The following is a 19,023-nucleotide window of genomic DNA, read 5'->3' as shown; positions in this document are numbered from 1 at the left end:
TTTTCATGTAGTGAGCACTCTGTACTATCCCTGCCTTTTGGCATAATGGAGGGAGGATTAGATTGAACAGTAAGTAGGCACATTTGGCATGAGCATTTGGTAGAAGTAGTAGGCAGGCACATTAGGCTGGGGCATTAGGTAGAAATAGTAGGTTGGAACATTAGGTAGGAACCTCTAGAAACACTGCCCTCAGTCATGGCCTGTTAAGGTTGGACACCCTTTTACTGTGGTCATCTCCAAAATGGGGTTTCCCAGAGAGAATGGTCATCAGAGATGTAGATAAACATATAGGTATGCCCGTAGTTTTGCCTGACAACTGAACTTGCCTCGAAACAGAAAATTTAACCTTTATCTCTGAAACCATTCATTTGTTTCCCAGCATCTGAAGAATTGACTAGCATAAGATCATAGCTGGAAGGGTCTATAGGGCCTGATTTTGGATAGGGATTTGTGGTTTTGGTGCAGTACATTACATGATAGCTTGAAAGTGGATATGAGCAGATTTGGCCTTTCTTCCTCTGTTCCTGGCACTACCTAGCTTGCATTGGAGCGGCGATCAAAAACTAAAAATAAATCATAACTGCTTATATTTTCAAACGATGAGGTTTAACTTGGTTTCAGTTACTGTGTTGCAGATGGTACAAGTGTTCCTTGGAATGCTTACATAGTTACTGTAATTGCTTCAAGGTAACATGTGTGTCCTGGTTGTGGGTTTTGGATTAGGAATCTCACTTCTGCAACATTGGCAGTAACAGATTATGCTTGATTGTACTTGATCCACTTTTTGGGAACGGGAATGGAATTGTTATCAGATACATGGGGTCTTCAGCTTATGAACTTCTGACCTATAAAACCATTACTATGGAATGGGTAAAAGAATAAAAGTTTCCTTGTCTGACATAGTTAGTTACTCTCACTTATGAAACGTGGATGGATTTTTCAGACTACAATATCTAATACCTTATTACAGTCAGGTATAGGTATTTACTTTTAATTTTATACATGTTTTTTATATTTCTTACATTCAAACAGTTCAACTCATGGATTGAGTAAAAAACGCCACCCTTATATTTTGTTGTGTGTGTCTGTATTTGTAACTCACTTATTTCTTCCTCAGATGGAAAACCAACGAAAGAACTCAGGAGCAGAGCAAGAACAGTTAAGGCAGCAGCTACAGAAGTCCCAAGAGTCCATCAAGACATTATCTAAAGAGATGAAAGATATTAAATCTAAGCTGTCTCAGGTCAGTATTCAAGAATTCTTTAGTTGTGAGGTTTATTGCTAAGGATTGGTGTGTTTTGTATTATCTATTCCAGAATAACAGGCTTGGAATTGTTTTATGATTTTGTGGCTTTGAAACAGTTGTTTACTTTTTTGCATGAAAAAATTGGGTAACTTATCAGAGGATTCATTAAATAGAAAAGCAGCTGATTTATTTACATGAGAAGTTCTCATGGAGAAAACAGCAGAGCTGAAGATAAATATGTATACTTTAGCATTAGTTGGTTAATGAAAAAGTATTTCATCCAGAGTTGTCTGAACTGTATTTTTGTTCCTAGAGTGAAATGACTTAAGTTTTCTTTCTTTACCATGCCCTGTCAAACCCTGCCTCTTTCCTTCCTTTTCCCCTCTTTCAATACTCTTGGTCTATATGAATATGGTAAAAAGAGCTTGTTTAGTAAGTAAAAGTAAAAGCACTAGTGAGACATAAAAAATCAATCACAAACCAAACTCACACATAAACAGGAGATTCAAGAATAACCTGCTTAGAACCCTTACAGAAATGGCTGTCTACCCACCCTCCATTCACATTGATACAAGCAAAGCTGTAAAAACTATAAAGAACTCTGCTTCTGCATGTCTTGACAACATATCAAACTTTTATACAAAATGCTGTGGCCCATTTGATATTCAAGCACTTGTAGATATCTTCAACCACTTGTGGCTACTCAGCAAAATCCCTAAAATTTCAAAACTTAGCAACATATCAGTATTAAAATTCTCCACCCCACCCCTTTCCCTCTCCTCCTACTACCCTTTTCACTTATATCTTTGGTATCTAAAGTCTGTGAAAGACTAATCTACATCAGAATCAGATTAAACATCTGTGTCATCTATATAACATTGTTTGGTTCAGACCTCATCACTTCACCACACAAGCTTGCATAACATATCGTAGATGGTTTCAGTCAACCACATCCCCTCTCCCACATTGTTTTAGTGGCAGTAGACATCAACAAAGCATGCATCGCTATCCCCTGATATATCCTCACACAACGTGAAAGATACTTAACCTAACCCTTCTCGACAAAAAGTGTTTGGCCAATATCACAGCTGGCTTCGGTGGCAGTCACTTCAATAGGTTCACCTCTGAAACACTTAAACATTACAGAGGAGTTCCCAAGAAGTAGTTCATTCTCCACTGCTCTTCAGTCTATTCATACATGACCTCCCTTCCCTCATGCAAACTACAACATGAAAGTCCTCTCATATGGAGGTGACATCATAGGTACATCACGACACTTGGATACCACAAGAATTATTATTAAAATGCAGCACTACATTACCCAATTGGAACAATGTCTCACCCAAAACAGAATGTCTACATCTCCAGAGAAATCTTCAATCACTCTTTTAGCCCCAGACAGACATGATTCCAGCTCGTACCTTCCAATAATTACCTATCCATGATACCTGTCTTTACTGTATGGGGAGGGAGTTTTACAACCAGTTCCTCAGTCTGTTTGTTCCGTTCATTCATCACTCATATACTATAACAGTATTTCTTTACATCCTTATTTACAAGTTTCTTAATTTCATGTGTCTTCTTTATCGTCCATATATGGTGCTAGTTAGTGTTATAAGGTGCATTTAGTTTGTTGCTTCTGTGTTGATGTTGTTGGTGTGGCAAGTGAATGTCATGTGCCTAGAATGGTTGGTGTTGTGCTCAGTGGGAGAGAGTGACTATTCAAGGTGACTTGAGGGTATGAGATGAATCCATGTTTGTCTGGGGTTAAAAGAGTGGTTGAAGGCTTCTGTAGATCTAGATGCATACATTTTTGGTGAAACATTTTTTTGAATTGTGTAAAGTAGAAATACATGTTTGACATCGCCACTGTGGTGTCAAAGTGTTGTATTGTGATTGTGAGGTCAGCGGCACCCTGAGGTAATGGGAGGTCTTTTAGGAAGAGCTTGAAGAGAGTTGAAGAACTGCACCTTGAGGACTCCGTTGTAAAGTTTTAATGTCTTAGGAGTTGAAGCCATTGTGAGTGACTCTGGCATGGTGGCTGGCTATGAGGTTGGACAATCACTTTTTTTCAGTGTTGTGGAGGGGGGTTGTGGTTGGTTGAGTTCATCTAGGATATGTTGTGTGAGCTCAGTGTGTAGTGTGGTGGTAGTGTTTGGATCTAAAGCCATTCTGTGTGGGTGAGAGTGGGATGCTTTGTTTGATTTTGTTGTGGATTTTTTTTCACAGAGTTTGGATACTTGGGATATAAGTAGTATGGGGCAGTAGGAAGAAGGGGAGTTTCATGGTTTAAAGCATTTTAGGATTAGTATTGTGTTGACAAGTTTCCAGATTTTAGGAATTTTGTTGTTTAGCCAGTAGTAGAAGATAGCTGGAAGTGCTTGGATTGCCATCACGCTCTGATGTTTTTGTGTGAACGTTCTTATGTTACGAAGGTGTGTGGCAGGAGTGTTTTTCAAGATTCAATTGCATTGCTTGTATCTGTGGACGTGAAGGGTGGGTAAAAACCTGGATGGATTTTGTGTAGGCCCATGACTTTCTTGTTTATGGGTATAGTTGGTTTGTAGCTGATTTTAAGTAGTGTTTCATGATTATTTGTGTTCTTTGGGAGATGGAGTTTCATTGGAATGGGTCAAGGGTGCTTCATGAATGGGAGCTGATCAAGTGTGATAATTGAATTTTCTCTAATGTTTGCCAAGAGTTGGATGTTGTGGGTCTTGTGATTCAGTGTGTTAAGGAAGGAGTACCAGTTTTCAGTTTTGTTGTTTAGTGATTTGGGTAGTGATAGCATTTTTTAGTTTGGATTTGTTCTCTTATTTGTATTAAGGGTGATTGGTTGTGTCTGAGCTGATTTCTTTTGCTCTATGAGGTGTGTAACTAGTGGAAGAAGTTTAGGCTATATTTCCTAAAGTGTCCTTGTGGTATTTTTTTTTTGTTGGCTGGTTGGAAATGCTAATGAAGTGTGAGATTGCATGGTCTTTGGATGAGAAATCATCTACACTAAAGTTTTGGTGGTTTGTTTCTAGGTAGTGTGAATGCTGGCTGGCTAGAGTACTCCTGTATTTTTCATTTTTTTTCCCCAGTTATAACACTGGCTGTAAATTGTGCACTCAGAACAATTACTAGCTGCCTCGTAACCACAATTTATATGATGAAACATCCTCCCAATACAGTCCCAGTTTAACTTACTTGGCACTTGGTTCTTAATATCACCAGACACTCTGAAACCAACCACCACCAGTTCTCAAGGTTAAACAAAGTTTGCCTCTGCATCACACTTCAGCATCCACAATTCACAGATCCCCCACCCCAATCTATCTTTATCTCTGACACCTTTTCTAATTGGAACTCCCTCAAAGGGGGGTTGGGTGGCCACAGCAATAGAGTCACCCTAACAAGTGAGCTCTCTTACCCTTTAGTGCCGCACCCTTAACAGGCCACTGGCAGAGGGCAACCCCAACCAAATTTAACACGGACAGGACTTGTACCCTCTAAAATAACCCGGGGGGGAAAAAAAAAATCCCCAACTCTGCCCTAAACTCCAGCCTGCTAGACACCAACCAAGACCAAACTTGTTTGATGAGCATATTCTGCCATACTCAGATTTCATATTTATTGCTTGTGTGGTGTTGAGTTGATTCTTTCTGTTAAAGGTAAAAGAAGAAAGAGACACATATAATATGGAGCAGCAACAACTTCTGAAAGAGAAGACAAAACTAGAGTTCACAATAAAGGATTTGGCAGATGAAGTTCAGGGGGACAACAAATCCAAGGAGAGAGCAGAAAAAGAATTACAAAAGCTTCGTGCCACCATTGCTCAGAAGGAAGCAGAACTGGAAGCCATTAGACCTCAGTATGAAGAAATGAAGGGACGAGAAGATGAAGCACAACATGAGTAAGTTAGAAGTTCATGTTTGGAGTACCATAGGTTGTAAATGAATTATGATATTTATGATGGCATCAGTAACTTTCAGATGTGTGACCATGAAGGCTTTTCTCCTATTAGTGCTCTTCCAATATTTTGTTATTGACCTACCACTCAAGATCAAAAGACATGCTTAACAACCTCAGGCATTCAACATCTTTGAAAAGAAAATACATCCAATACAATTCCACTTTAACATACTTAGCACCTAGTTTTATGGAAAAAAAATCGTAGGCAGTGAAGTGTTTTAGACATCTGGGAGTGGATTGGGTAGCATATGGAATCATGGAAGTGGAAGGAAGTTACATGGTGGGTGAGGGGGCAAAGGTTCTAGAAGCACTGAAGAATGTGTGGAAAGAGGGGCCGTTTTATGGGAGGGCAGTAATGGGTATAGTAGTACCAGCAATGTTACATGGTTGCAAGGCATGGGCAGTAGATGAGGATTTGCAGAGGTGGAAGTGTTGGAAATGAAATGTTTTAGAACAATATGTGGTGTGAGTTATTTTGATCAAGTAAGTAATAAAAGGGGGGCTGGAAATCCTCCTCTCTTGTTTTTGATTTTCCAAAAGAAGGAACAGAGAAGGGGGCCAAGTGAGGTATTCCCTCAAAGGCTCAGTCCCGTTCTTAACGCTACCTCGCTAGTGCGGGAAATGGCGAATAGCATAAAAAAAAAAGTAGTAAAAGGGTAAGAGGAAGGTATGAGGGAAAAAAAAGTGTGGTTGATAGAGCAGGAGAGGGTGTACTGAAATGATTTTGGCATATGGAGAAGATGAATGAGAAGAAGTTAATAAAGTATATATATTTATTTATTTATTATACTTTGTTACTGTCTCCTGCATTAGCGAGGTAGCACAAGGAAACATGAAAGAATGGCCCAACCCACCCACATACACATGTGTATACATACATGTCCACACACACACATATACATACCTATACATCTCAACATATACATATATATACACACACACAGACATATACATATATACACACGTATATATGTTTTATTTATATACAAGAGTAGCAACCAGATTCCCCTAAATTGCTAAACCTCTGCATTTATTTCTATGTATAGCTATAATACTTTCTTCTTTTTTTAAGGCTGTCACTGAAAGACCAAAAACGGAAGGAACTTTATGCTAAGCAGGGTCGAGGCAGTCAATTTACTTCTAAGGAACAGCGAGACCAGTGGATCCAGAAGGAGTTAAGGTAATGTATCATGCATTAATGAAAAAGCTGATTATATTGATGACATATTTTTCATAGATTTTGCAGTGCCTGAATTGATCATTAACTTCTAAAATTGATTAGTACATTACTGTATTTAGTGACATATTCACCTTCACATTCATATGAATTAAGGTTGATATTCATTTGATATATTGTGAATATGCAAATTTTCATTTTTGTTGTAGCAGTGTTTCCCAGTTTTAGTATATGCTCATGCATTAAGTGGAAATATTAAATAAGCTTAATGCAAAGTTATCATGGCAGATTTCCATAATTATGAACTCAGTTCTCACATTGTTTCTCTTCAAAAGCTCATAATTAACAAAACTGAGGTGAAGCACTGCTAAATCAGTCATGCATTATCATTCATATGATCACATCCAGTTACATAACAGTAAGCTTCCATACGTATTCTTTACCCATCAAATTCCTTGCTGCCAGAGCTTTACTAACACATGTTTTGATTAAACTATTTAGAATTTTATTTGTTTCTCACACATGATCATTTTTCACCATTTCTCTAAATTTCCTTATAATCCTGTATAACCTTGGACAACCTTATTCCCTTCCTCTATATTCTGATCGTAACTTGCAGGGGGTCATTCATTAACAATTCTTCAGTATGAATTTTAGTTTTATTTACTGCATGTTTCTAGCAAACTGCTTTCATAGCATGCTTTAATTAACTAGATGAGGTAGTTGCTATTAAATAATTCAAGATTTTTAATGCGGTTATGTTATGAGACAGTTCAGTAATTCACCAGAGCTGCTACACTTGTACCAGAAAATATGTATATTTTCATCTAGTTTACAACTTTCTGCCTTGAAGTTATTCATGGCAAGCCCCTTTCATTCCAAGAAGTGTTTTTAAATGTAGTTTGTTTTATGTTTTGCCAATTTCTTTATTTTTATTTTTGGACTTGCTTGAAAACTTTAATTAGTGTAAATCAGTCAGTATGATATGTATGGATTAATCTTATTTATTCTTGCTGAACATGTTTTCTGCTTGTAAGTGTTGTTACCTTTTTTAACATTTGGCCACCTATGGCACCAGATCCTAATAATGTAATTATCTAGCCTGTATATTGATTTTTTTTGTACATTTTTTAGATATTCAAGTATTTTTCATGTTGGGGTGAAGAGGCTGGTGAGAGTAAGTGAGCTTGGGAAGGAGACTTGTGTGAGGAAATACCAGGAGAGACTGAGTACAGAATGGAAAAAGGTGAGAACAATGGAAGTAAGGGGAGTGGGGGAGGAATGGGATGTATTTAGGGAATCGGTGATGGATTGCATAAAAGATGCTTGTGGCATGATAAGAGTGGGAGGTGGGTTGATTAGAAAGGATAGTGAGTGGTGGGATGAAGAAGTAAGATTATTAGTGAAAGAGAAGAGAGAGGCATTTGTACAATTTTTGCAGGGAAAAAATGCAATTGAGTGGGAGATGTATAAAAGAAAGAGACAGGAGGTCAAGAGAAAGGTGCAAAAGGTGAAAAAGAGGGCAAATGAGAGTTGGGGTGAGAGAGTATCATTAAATTTTTGGGAGAATAAAAAGATCTTCTGGATGGAGGTAAATAAAGTGCGTAAGACAAGGGAGCAAATGGGAACTTCAGTGAAGGGGGCAAATGGGGAGATGATAACAAGTAGTGATGATGTGAGAAGGAGATGGAGTGAGTATTTTGAAGGTTTGTTGAATGTGTTTGATGATAGAGTGGCAGATATAGGGTGTTTTGGTCGAGGTGGTGTGCAAAGTGAGAGGGTTAGGGAAAATGATTTGGTAAACAGAGAAGAGGTTGTAAAAGATTTGCGGAAGATGAAAGCCAGCAAAGCAGCAGGTTTGGATGGTATTGCAGTGGAATTTATTAAAAAAGGGGGTGACTGTATTATTGACTGGTTGGTAAGGTTATTTAATGTATGTATGACTGATGGTGAGGTGCCTGAGGATTGGCGGAATGCGTGCATAGTGCCATTGTACAAAGGCAAAGGGGATAAGAGTGAGTGCTCAAATTTCAGAGGTGTAAGTTTGTTGAGTATTCCTGGTAAATTATATGGGAGGTTATTGATTGAGAGGGTGAAGGCATGTACAGAGCATCAGATTGGGTAAGAGCAGTGTGGTTTCAGAAGTGGTAGAGGATGTGTGGATCAGGTGTTTGCTTTGAAGAATGTATGTGAGAAATACTTAGAAAAGCAAATGGATTTGTATGTAGCATTTATGGATCTGGAGAAGGCATATGATAGCGTTGATAGAGATGCTCTGTGGAAGGTATTAAGAATATATGGTGTGGAAGGCAAGTTGTTAGAAGCAGTGAAAAGTTTTTATCGAGGATGTAAGGCATGTGTACGTGTAGGAAGAGAGGAAAGTGATTGGTTCTCAGTGAATGTAGGTTTGCGGCAGGGGTGTGTGATGTCTTCATGGTTGTTTAATTTGTTTATGGATGGGGTTGTTTGGGAGGTGAATGCAAGAGTTTTGGAAAGAGGGGCAAGTATGAAGTCTGTTGTGGATGAGAGAGCTTGGGAAGTGAGTCAGTTGTTGTTTGCTGATGATACAGTGCTGGTGGCTGATTCATGTGAGAAACTGCAGAAGCTGGTGACTGAGTTTGGTAAAGTGTGTGAAAGAAGAAAGTTAAGAGTAAATGTGAATAAGAGCAAGGTTATTAGGTACAGTAGGGTTGAGGGTCAAGCCAATTGGGAGGTAAGTTTGAATGGAGAAAAACTGGAGGAAGTAAAGTGTTTTAGATATGTGGGAGTGGATCTGGCAGTGGATGGAACCATGGAAGTGGATCATAGGGTTGGGGAGGGGGCGAAAATCCTGGGAGCCTTGAAGAATGTGTGGAAGTCGAGAACATTATCTCGGAAAGCAAAATGGGTATGTTTGAAGGAATAGTGGTTCCAACAATATAGTATGGTTGCGAGGCGTGGGATATGGATAGAGTTGTGCGCAGGAGGATGGATGTGCTGGAAATGAGATGTTTGAGGACAATGTGTGGTGTGAGGTGGTTTGATCGAGTAAGTAACGTAAGGGTAAGAGAGATGTGTGGAAATAAAAAGAGTGTGGTTGAGAGAGCAGAAGAGGGTGTTTTGAAATGGTTTGGGCACATGGAGAGAATGAGTGAGGAAAGATTGACCAAGAGGATATATGTGTCGGAGATAGAGGGAACGAGGAGAAGTGGGAGACCAAATTGGAGGTGGAAAGATGGAGTGAAAAAGATTTTGTGTGATCGGGGCCTGAACATGCAGGAGGGTGAAAGGAGGGCAAGGAATAGAGTGAATTGGATTGATGTGGTATACCGGGGTTGACGTGCTCTCAGTGGATTGAATTCAGGGCATATGAAGCGTCTGGGGTAAACCATGGAAAGCTGTGTAGGTATGTATATTTGCGTGTGTGGACGTGTATGTATATACATGTGTATGGGGGTGGGTTGGGCCATTTCTTTAGTCTGTTTCCTTGCGCTACCTCGCAAACGCGGGAGACAGCGGCAAAAAAAAAAAAAAAAAAAAAGTATTTTCCACATTTCTCAGACTGGAATTGAAATACACAAAACTCGCAAGGATTTCTCATTGCACTGTGAAAGTGACTGATGTTTCTGCTAGTTACTGTGTTAATAGTAAAGCAGCCTTGCCAAATAGTATTCTTTAGAATTGGTATGAAAGGGTGATGTTCTTATTGTACATGATACATGCACATGAATTGTTTTTACCATGTTCATGAATATCTTGTTTATTAGGCAGATATTTTTTTCTTCCAGTTGCCTGTATGTACTAACAGTGAAATCTTTTCTCTGTGAACAGCTTTTTTTGTGAAGAATGTAATTTCATTTTAATTATGCAGTAGCTTTCCTAGACAGATAAAACTAATAGTGGAATCATGTCTCAGTGAACAGCTTTGTTTATGAAGAATGTAATTTCATTTTTATTGTGCAGATAGTACAATTTGGAAGTGATTGCATTTTTTCTTCATGTACCATATTGTTTCCCCTTCCTTAATAAGGTAGTATCAGAAACAAATGAAGTGGCCTCATTTGTATATATCTACTCACTAGCTTTTACGTATAAAGCATACTAGAAAGATATAGATATTAAAAGGTACACATTACAAGGATGTAGTAACAAGAGCAATAAAGCTCAAAGACAAGAAATAGAATTTATTGTATATAATCATAAGTTCTTAGATACAGATATCAATTTGATGCAAAAAAGTGATGAATTATGACTAGGTTGTAGCACTTTTCAAGTTTCACAAAATGAAAACCAGAAGAACAGAAAAGCATTGGGTTTAGGTGGAGTGTTGCGTAAGATGCTGAATATTGAAGGTAATGTTGTATAGTGGATCATATAAAAGTGTGAATAGAAGCATGGTAAGATTCTCACTGATTAGACGAAGACTGTACTAGGAGTCCCCAACTTTTGAATGGGGTATGTTGCTAGACCTTGTTTTTGAGTTGGAAAATCTAAAAAAGTGATTAGAACAGATATCTATTACTCTCCTGTAGCAATGTGATAAATATTGTATACTGAAATAATTATATTTAATACTTCTTATTAAGCATTATTTGATGAAGTGTATGCATATTTCAGTAGTTCCATGGTTCATAAGTATGAGTGATCTCATTTGTAAGTTTAGGTGTTTTTAGGTTGGATGTTCATAAGTTTAAGACTTAGAGAAATGATGTAGAAAGTGTTTTTTGGAGATGGAAAAGTGGTCAGAGACCAGATTGGCTGAAGGTAGTAATTTTTTTCTCAAGTAAGTGAGGCTGTCTTTCTCATTTTCTGGTTCTACTTCATTGATATGAGAAATGGCAAACAAGTGTGGAAAAAATAAAAGAAAGAGGAGTGTAAGAATTATAAAGGAGTGTCTTTTTGTCATAGTTGGTAGGATAATGAATAATCATGTGCAAAGAATTACCTATTTGTGCACCTCTAATTGCTGAGAAATAAGTAGGTTTGGGAAGGTAGGATGGTGTGTGTACAAGATTCTTGCAGATAAATAAAATGAATATTGGTGGAAATTTTGGAGAACAATGTGGAGAAATATGCAGTGTCAGTGGATATAGAAAAAGCATGCAATAGAATGAAGAGGAAATCACTTTAGGATGTTTTGAGTAAGGTGTGATTGAGAAGTTTTGAACTCCTTGGACTTGCCATTTGACTGCAGTAGAATTGGTTTCCAATGATATTAAAGATAGTGTTTGAATTTCCACATCATTGGCAAAAGTATTGTAGCACTAGTGGTTTTCAGTGCCACAATGAATGTACAGCTGTCCGTCCTTATTTGACCTTATTGGAATTAAGTGAGCCGTTTATTATACGTTTTATTAGGGAATGTATTTGTGCATATTTTCCATGATTTTTTTTAAAGAAAATGTATTTGTTTCACTATTTGTTTCCACCGATATCAATGCCTGATATGAAAACTATTATCTTTTCACATAGAGAAAGTAGAGAATGGTTGCTCCAACAATTTCAAGTTTTCTTTATAAAATGACATTATTTAGGGAACTAGCCTTAGAAATGAATAATGTCTGAAGGGTTGAATGGTGTTTAAGAGCTTTTGTAGTAGAATCAATAGTTTGGATGTGCTTGTCATTGGGGGAGCCCATACCCTAGGGCAGGATGTATGGGGTGAAAGTGGAAATGGTGAATGCAAGTTGTCGACGGGGATGGAAGGAGTTGTTGGACGGGAATGAATGAAAATTATTGGGGAAGAGGGGGAAAAATGATGTGCTATTGTGACTTGCCAAGAGTATGGGAGGGTGGTACAGAGCATGGATGGAATGGATCAAGAATAGTGTGGTGAAAGGAAAGATTGGAATTGTGAAGTATACACGGATGTGTGAACATGAAGACTGTTCACGGTTTTTTGGAGAAATTTGAATGACTATGAATAGGTTTGAGAAGAAGAGGAAGGGTTAGTAATGGGTGATATGAATGCTGTGAGATTTGATGATATTGGCGAGATAGGTAGTAAGTGAGGAGTGCATGGAATATATGAGAAGGGAAGCTATCGTACGGATGTCTCTGCTGATAAGGGTTTGTTCCTTGCAGGCACCTTTTTTCAGCATTAATGGTTTAGATGAAAGTGCAGTGAATGTAGGGATGCAAGTCATTTGTGAATGAGGTATTTAGAATGTTCAGAGAAAGCCTGTTAAAGGTTGTAGAATTAGTAGTAAGATACAAGGCTGTGAAGTATAAGAATAAAAGTGCATGGTGGACAGGTGAGACTGGATATGTTGTGGAAGAGAAGGGAAAGATATGTGGAAGATTGCTCTAAAGGAATGTATATGTGAAAGTTCAGCAGAGGAGGAGGGAAGACTATGAGATGTGTAAGCAGAATGTTAGGGGCAGAGAAAGGGTTGATGAAGCTTGTGGAAGAAAGCCGAGTGAAAAGTTTAAGGATAATAAGAAATTGTATTGTAAAGAGGTGAAAAAGGAAAAAGTTGGATGCAAATATGATGAGTAAGGAAAGGAAGTTGCAGAATCAAAATGAGGAATTGAAAGGAAGGTTCAAAGAGTGTTTTGATCAATGTTGAAGGTGAGGCAGCAGTTGTTACTTATGTAGGTATGGAGGATGGAAGGGAAAGGATACAAGTGCAGGGATCTGTAGAAATAAGGAGGTGAATGGGCATTAATGAGGTTGAAAGGAGAAAGGGCACCTGGAATGGTTGGAATTACAACTGGCACCTGGAATGGATGGAATTACAACTGAAATGTGGAAGTGTGGAGGAAGTGTGATAGAGTGGATGCATTTGATGTGTATAATTAAGCATGGAAGCAGAGGGTTGTGCCTGAGGATTGGGTAAAAACTATTATTGTTCCTTTATTCAAAGGAATAGGTGCTAAGCATGTATGTATGTAGCATTTATAGGGAATAAGTTTGTTAAGTATACAAGGAAAAGAGTATGCAAGAGTGTTGATTAACAGCGATGGAAGGGACTCTCTCTATATAGCTATCTATCTATCTATACATCTGATGCCCATTCCTTCTGGGAACTCCCTCAATTGGGTGGCCATGACAAAAGTCTCTCTATATCTGGTGAACTGCCCCGCGTATTAACCTTTTGTGCCTCACCCTTAACAGGCCACTGGCAGAGGGCAACTCTAGAGCAGTGATTTCATTGGCTCCCACCTGATGTTTCTATTAACTACAACAAAAAACTAACTCTACTTAATGCTCCTATCTGATTTTCCTACCTATTACTACTATCTATTGCTCCTACCATTTTGCCTGAAGGCAGGGCTAGCACATAGTGCTCACTGAAGGAAAATGTAGACTTAGGAAGAATGAGTTGTGTAAGGTGACTTATCCAGTGTTATCTGTGACAAGGAGAGACTGTATGTTTGTGATAGAATGCCAGTGGTCCACATGTGGGTGAGGCAGAAAGAAAAGACTGCTCTCTGGGTCAAAGGAGTGCAGCTTGGCAACTACTGAAGTTTTGGCTCATCATGCAGCCTTCATTAGCAGTCCCAGTACCCAGGTGAGTAGTACTAGTAATATATATCCCTGCTCAGTCACTTCCGAGCAACTACTGCATACTAGAAGGGACTTAGTGCAGAATAAGTGAGGATCAGAGGGGTTTTAGGAAAGGGAGTCATGTGAATCAGATTTTTGCAGTGAGAATGACTGGAAAAGTGTCTAGCACAAGGTAAGAAGCTATATTTAGTTTCATGAATCTCAAGAGTGAAGTATGTCATGGAATGTGTTTAGGATATATGGTTTAGGGGGACAACAAAAATTCCATAGGGGAACAAATGCATGTTTAAAAGTGGATGGAGAGATGAGAAAAAGTTTTGGTACGTGTGGTTAAAAGGCAGGGCTGTGTGATGTCTCCATGGCTTTTTAACATATATAACAGCGAGAGACTCAGTGTGAATAAATGTGGCCTTTGTTTGTTTTCCTGGTGCTACCTCGCTGAAGCAGGGGGTAGTGATGCTGTTTCCTTTGGGGTGGGGTACTGCGAGAAATGGATGAAGACAAGCACGTATGAAGGGGGCCAAGTGGGGGCATTCTCTCTATAGCGCAGTCCTCTGTTCTTAACATTACCTCGCTGATGTGGGAAATGTCGATTATGTATGAAAATATACAGCGACTAATTACAATAAAAAAAAGAAAAGAATATATATAGATTATTTAATTGTACTTAGTTGCTGTCTCCCACATTAGTGAGGTAGCGCAAGGAAACAGACGAAAGAATGCCCCAACCCACCCACATACACATGTATATACATAAATGCCCACACACATACACATATACATTCCTATATTTTTCACTGTATGAATATGTATACATACACAGATTTTTTTTTTTTTTTTTTTTCTTCGCTGTCTCCCGCGTTTGCGAGGTAGCGCAAGGAAACAGACGAAAGAAATGGCCCAACCCACCCCCATACACATGTATATACATACACTGCATACCTACACAGCTTTCCATGGTTTACCCCAGACGCTTCACATGCCTTGATTCAATCCACTGACAGCGCGTCAACCCCGGTATACCACATCGCTCCAATTCACTCTATTCCTTGCTCTCCTTTCACCCTCCTGCATGTTCAGGCCCCGATCACACAAAATCTTCTTCACTCCATCTTTCCACCTCCAATTTGGTCTCCCTCTTCTCCTCGTTCCCTCCACCTCCGACACATATATCCTCTTGGTCAATCTTTCCTCACTCATTCTCTCCATGTGCCCAAACCATTTTAAAACACCCTCTTCTGCTCTCTCAACCACGCTCTTTTTATTTCCACACATCTCTCTTACCCTTACGTTACTTACTCGATCAAACCACCTCACACCACACATTGTCCTCAAACATCTCATTTCCAGCACATCCATCCTCCTGCTTACAACTCTATCCATAGCCCACGCCTCGCAACCATACAACATTGTTGGAACCACTATTCCTTCAAACATACCCATTTTTGCTTTCCAAGATAATGTTCTCGACTTCCACACATTCTTCAAGGCTCCCAGAATTTTCGCCCCCTCCCCCACCCTATGATCCACTTCCGCTTCCATGGTTCCATCCGCTGCCAGATCCACTCCCAGATATCTAAAACACTTCACTTCCTCCATTTTTTCTCCATTCAAACTCACCTCCCAATTGACTTGACCCTCAACCCTACTGTACCTAATAACCTTGCTCTTATTCACATTTACTCTTAACTTTCTTCTTTCACACACTTTACCAAACTCAGTCACCAGCTTCTGCAGTTTCTCACATGAATCAGCCACCAGCGCTGTATCATCAGCGAACAACAACTGACTCACTTCCCAAGCTCTCTCATCCCCAACAGACTTCATACTTGCCCCTCTTTCCAAAACTCTTGCATTCACCTCCCTAACAACCCCATCCATAAACAAATTAAACAACCATGGAGACATCACACACCCCTGCCGCAAACCTACATTCACTGAGAACCAATCACTTTCCTCTCTTCCTACACGTACACATGCCTTACATCCTTACATCACTGAGTACCAATCACTTTCCTCTCTTCCTACATGTACACATGCCTTACATCCTTCCTACACGTACACATGCCTTACATATATATATATATATATATATATATATATATATATATATATATATATATATATATCTGTATATGTGTTTGTACATCTGTATATGTTGATATGTATAAGTGCGTGTATGGCCATTTATGTATATATGCGTATATGAGTGGATGGGCTATTCTTCATCTGTTTCTTGGCACTACCTCGGTGATGTGGGAAACAGTGGTTAAGTATAGTAAATGAATGAATAAATATGAATGGAGTGATAAATGAGATGAAAGCAAAGTAGGAAACGAGGAGTAGAGATGGGTTGTGGTGGTGAGGTATGATGGCTTGTGACAAGCCAGTTTGCAGATGCTGTTGTGTTTGCTGAGATTGAAGAAGAGGTGCAAATATTTGTGTGTAAATGTAGGCAATTGAAGGTACGTATGAGTAAAAGTAAAGTGATGGTGTTTCAAAGGAAACAGAGTATAGATTATGCAAGGCCCCATCAAGGGAGAGAAGGTTTACTAAAATATGTTGTAGATTTGGTGGAAAAATACTGGAAGCTAACTTAAATAAGTTTGGTGATTTGGAGGGAGAGAGCAGGACAAGTGGAAGGGTCGTTGGGTCTTTAAATAGAATGATGAATGGTAGAGGTGCAAGTATAAAGTGAAAAATGGATGAAGGGACAGTATAGTCCTCTTAACCCTAACCTATGCACTCAAAACTTGGACATGGGTTGAGTCATAGAGGTAAAGAACTCAGACTATGGAAATGAGTTATTTGAGAGTAGAGGAGCATGTGGTATGACTAGATGGGATAAAAGAAAGTAATGACAGGGTGTATGAGAGATTTGGTATGGAACGAATGCACTGGGAATGAATTGGGAAGTGGTATAGTGTGTGAAATATAAAACTTTGTGGTGCTTTGAGCATATGGAAGTTTACAAGGAGAGTGTAAAATAGTATGATCTAAGGGTCTATTGTGGGCAGAAGACCACCTATGACATGGGGAAATAAAGTGAAAGAGTACTGGAGGGAGAGAAATGGTGGAAGAATGCTTGGAATAGTATATGCAAGGGAAGCATGAAAGGACAAGGGTGAGTAAAAATGCTTTTGCCACCGCCACCTCCTTGATGGGATTTTTCGGAGGGAAAGTGTGTCAGAGATATAGATAGATGGATTAATGCCCCTGTGTGAATAAGTAGTGGTATGAATGAACAGTTTGAAATAAATGTGGAAATGCGTTAAGGTTTTCCTTAAGTTTATTGTCTTTGGAGGTCTACTCCCACAGCTTGAGCTGAGTTGTTACATTGGTTGACCATGCTGTTGGAGGCCACTTCTTGCAGGCTTACATAATCATCACAGCCTGTCTTGTCTGGTAAACTTTAAGAATGATTAACCTAGGGCTTTTTGAATTTATCCCATATACATTCCTAAGTACTGTTGAGGGCTGCAAGCAGTTTGTTGAACAGTCTTTGGCTCTGGATGTTCAAGTTGTTTTCTAATTGTGCTTATTGCACCTTTTGATATCAGTGGTATATTTTATAGTCATCCTGACTTTTCTGCCATTAGGGAACTATTTTGGAGTGTAGGTTGGGAACTATACCTTTCAGGATTTTCCAATTGTATCTATCTATCTATCTATCTATCTATCTATCTATCTGTATCTCATCCCTGTTCCCACCTGAAACTCCCTCAAGGGGATGGCCATGGCAATAGAGTCTCCATAACTAGTGAACTCCACTGCTGCTGCTTTAGCTTTAGTGCCTCACCGTTAACAGGCCACTGGCAGAGGCCAACTCAAATGGAGTGTTTACAGAGGCTCCTACTGACTACTTCCAAATGCTCCTTCCAGGTGTAGATTATGAGGTATCCTTTTTACCCTCACTTGGGAGAGTAGTCTCAGTGATTTCATTTGTTTCCATTAGTTTAGATCCTTTACACTTTCTGACTGTAATTTCATGTGCCCTTAAAGTGATATTAGCACACAGCATTATTCTCATCATGAGAAATTTATTAATGTCATGAGGAGCAGTATCTTTGGGTTTTCCTCTCACCTGGAAAGTCCGTAAGATCCAGTATACCGTCTTTTCTGAAGGAGCAATTGTATTTTTTTTTTTTTCTGAAGGTAAGGTTGCTCAACATTGTTCATTTATGATAAGATTGTGACAAAATGGTATTGTGCAGTTTTATTTATATTCTTACTCATTCTGTATTGGATGAGGTGCAACTTTTCCCCATTGAAGAACATTTGCTATTTTTGGTGACAAAGTGGGAGAATTTGTTTATGCCTATTCATAGTTTTTCAGTCTTTGTGGACAAGGTTTCATACTTATTGTAGTTCTATCCATTTATTTGTATCTCTGATGCTTGTTCCCACTGGAAACTTCCTCAAGGGGGTGGCCATGGCAAAAGAGTCTTTATAACTGGTGAACCCGTGTTGCCTCTAAGCCCTTAGTACCTCACCCTTGACAGGCCACTGGCAGGAGGCAGCTTTATTTGTGCATTTTCAGAGGTCCCACCTGTTGTTCCTACCAACTACAACTTCCTAATTTCTTGTCTTATTATAGTATTATATGAAAGTATGATATGAAACTATGACATTTACAGGCTGTACTTCTCTAAGCTGGCATACTTTGAATCTGCCACCCTTAGTTTGTGGATCTGCCATCAGGGTGGTGCTGTTAGAAGCGGTATGAAGCTAAAATCTGTTTACCCTGCAGCTTTTTGCCATTTGGCTTTTTCATGTCTGCAACTCATATTACCTCTTCGACTAATTGTACTTTTTCCTCTGTTATGTGGTTGGAGTATTTCTGCTGTGATAAATTTCACACACTCCAGTGGGGTTATGCTGTTGACAAGTGATATTCATTGTGTCATAATCTCACTGGTTATTCCTCACCATTTTATCTGCTTATTTATAGAAATTTCATTGCTGTGCGTGTTTTGCCATAATGGTTTAACCTTTTGAAAAAAAAATGTCGTACTTTTTTGTTGTTTCCCACATTTGTGAGGCAGGACCAAGAACAGATGAAGATGGCTCATTTGCTCAAACCCGTTCTCTGGCAGTCATGTGTAATGTACTGAAATCATAGATCTGTATCCTCAACCAGGCCCTACAGACCTTTCT

The 19,023-nt window shown here is 39.0% G+C and overlaps 1 protein-coding gene across 5 annotated transcripts in view; it reads left to right on the top strand.

The window, feature by feature from the left end:
- Window positions 1-19,023, top strand: part of SMC3 (structural maintenance of chromosomes 3) — a 173,779-nt gene that overhangs the window by 41,712 nt on the left and 113,044 nt on the right. For all 5 annotated transcript variants that reach the window (XM_071681294.1, XM_071681293.1, XM_071681295.1 and 2 more), the window contains 3 exons: window positions 1,118-1,243; window positions 4,900-5,141; window positions 6,273-6,380. In XM_071681294.1, coding sequence (XP_071537395.1) covers window positions 1,118-1,243; window positions 4,900-5,141; window positions 6,273-6,380 — 476 coding nt within the window. The remainder of the gene's footprint in view (window positions 1-1,117; window positions 1,244-4,899; window positions 5,142-6,272; window positions 6,381-19,023) is intronic.

This window comes from Panulirus ornatus, chromosome 32 (assembly GCF_036320965.1).
Source record: "Panulirus ornatus isolate Po-2019 chromosome 32, ASM3632096v1, whole genome shotgun sequence".
NCBI lineage: Eukaryota > Metazoa > Arthropoda > Malacostraca > Decapoda > Palinuridae > Panulirus > Panulirus ornatus.
The sequence above is the reverse complement of the archived record's forward strand: the minus strand, read 5'-3'. Positions and strand labels throughout refer to the sequence as shown.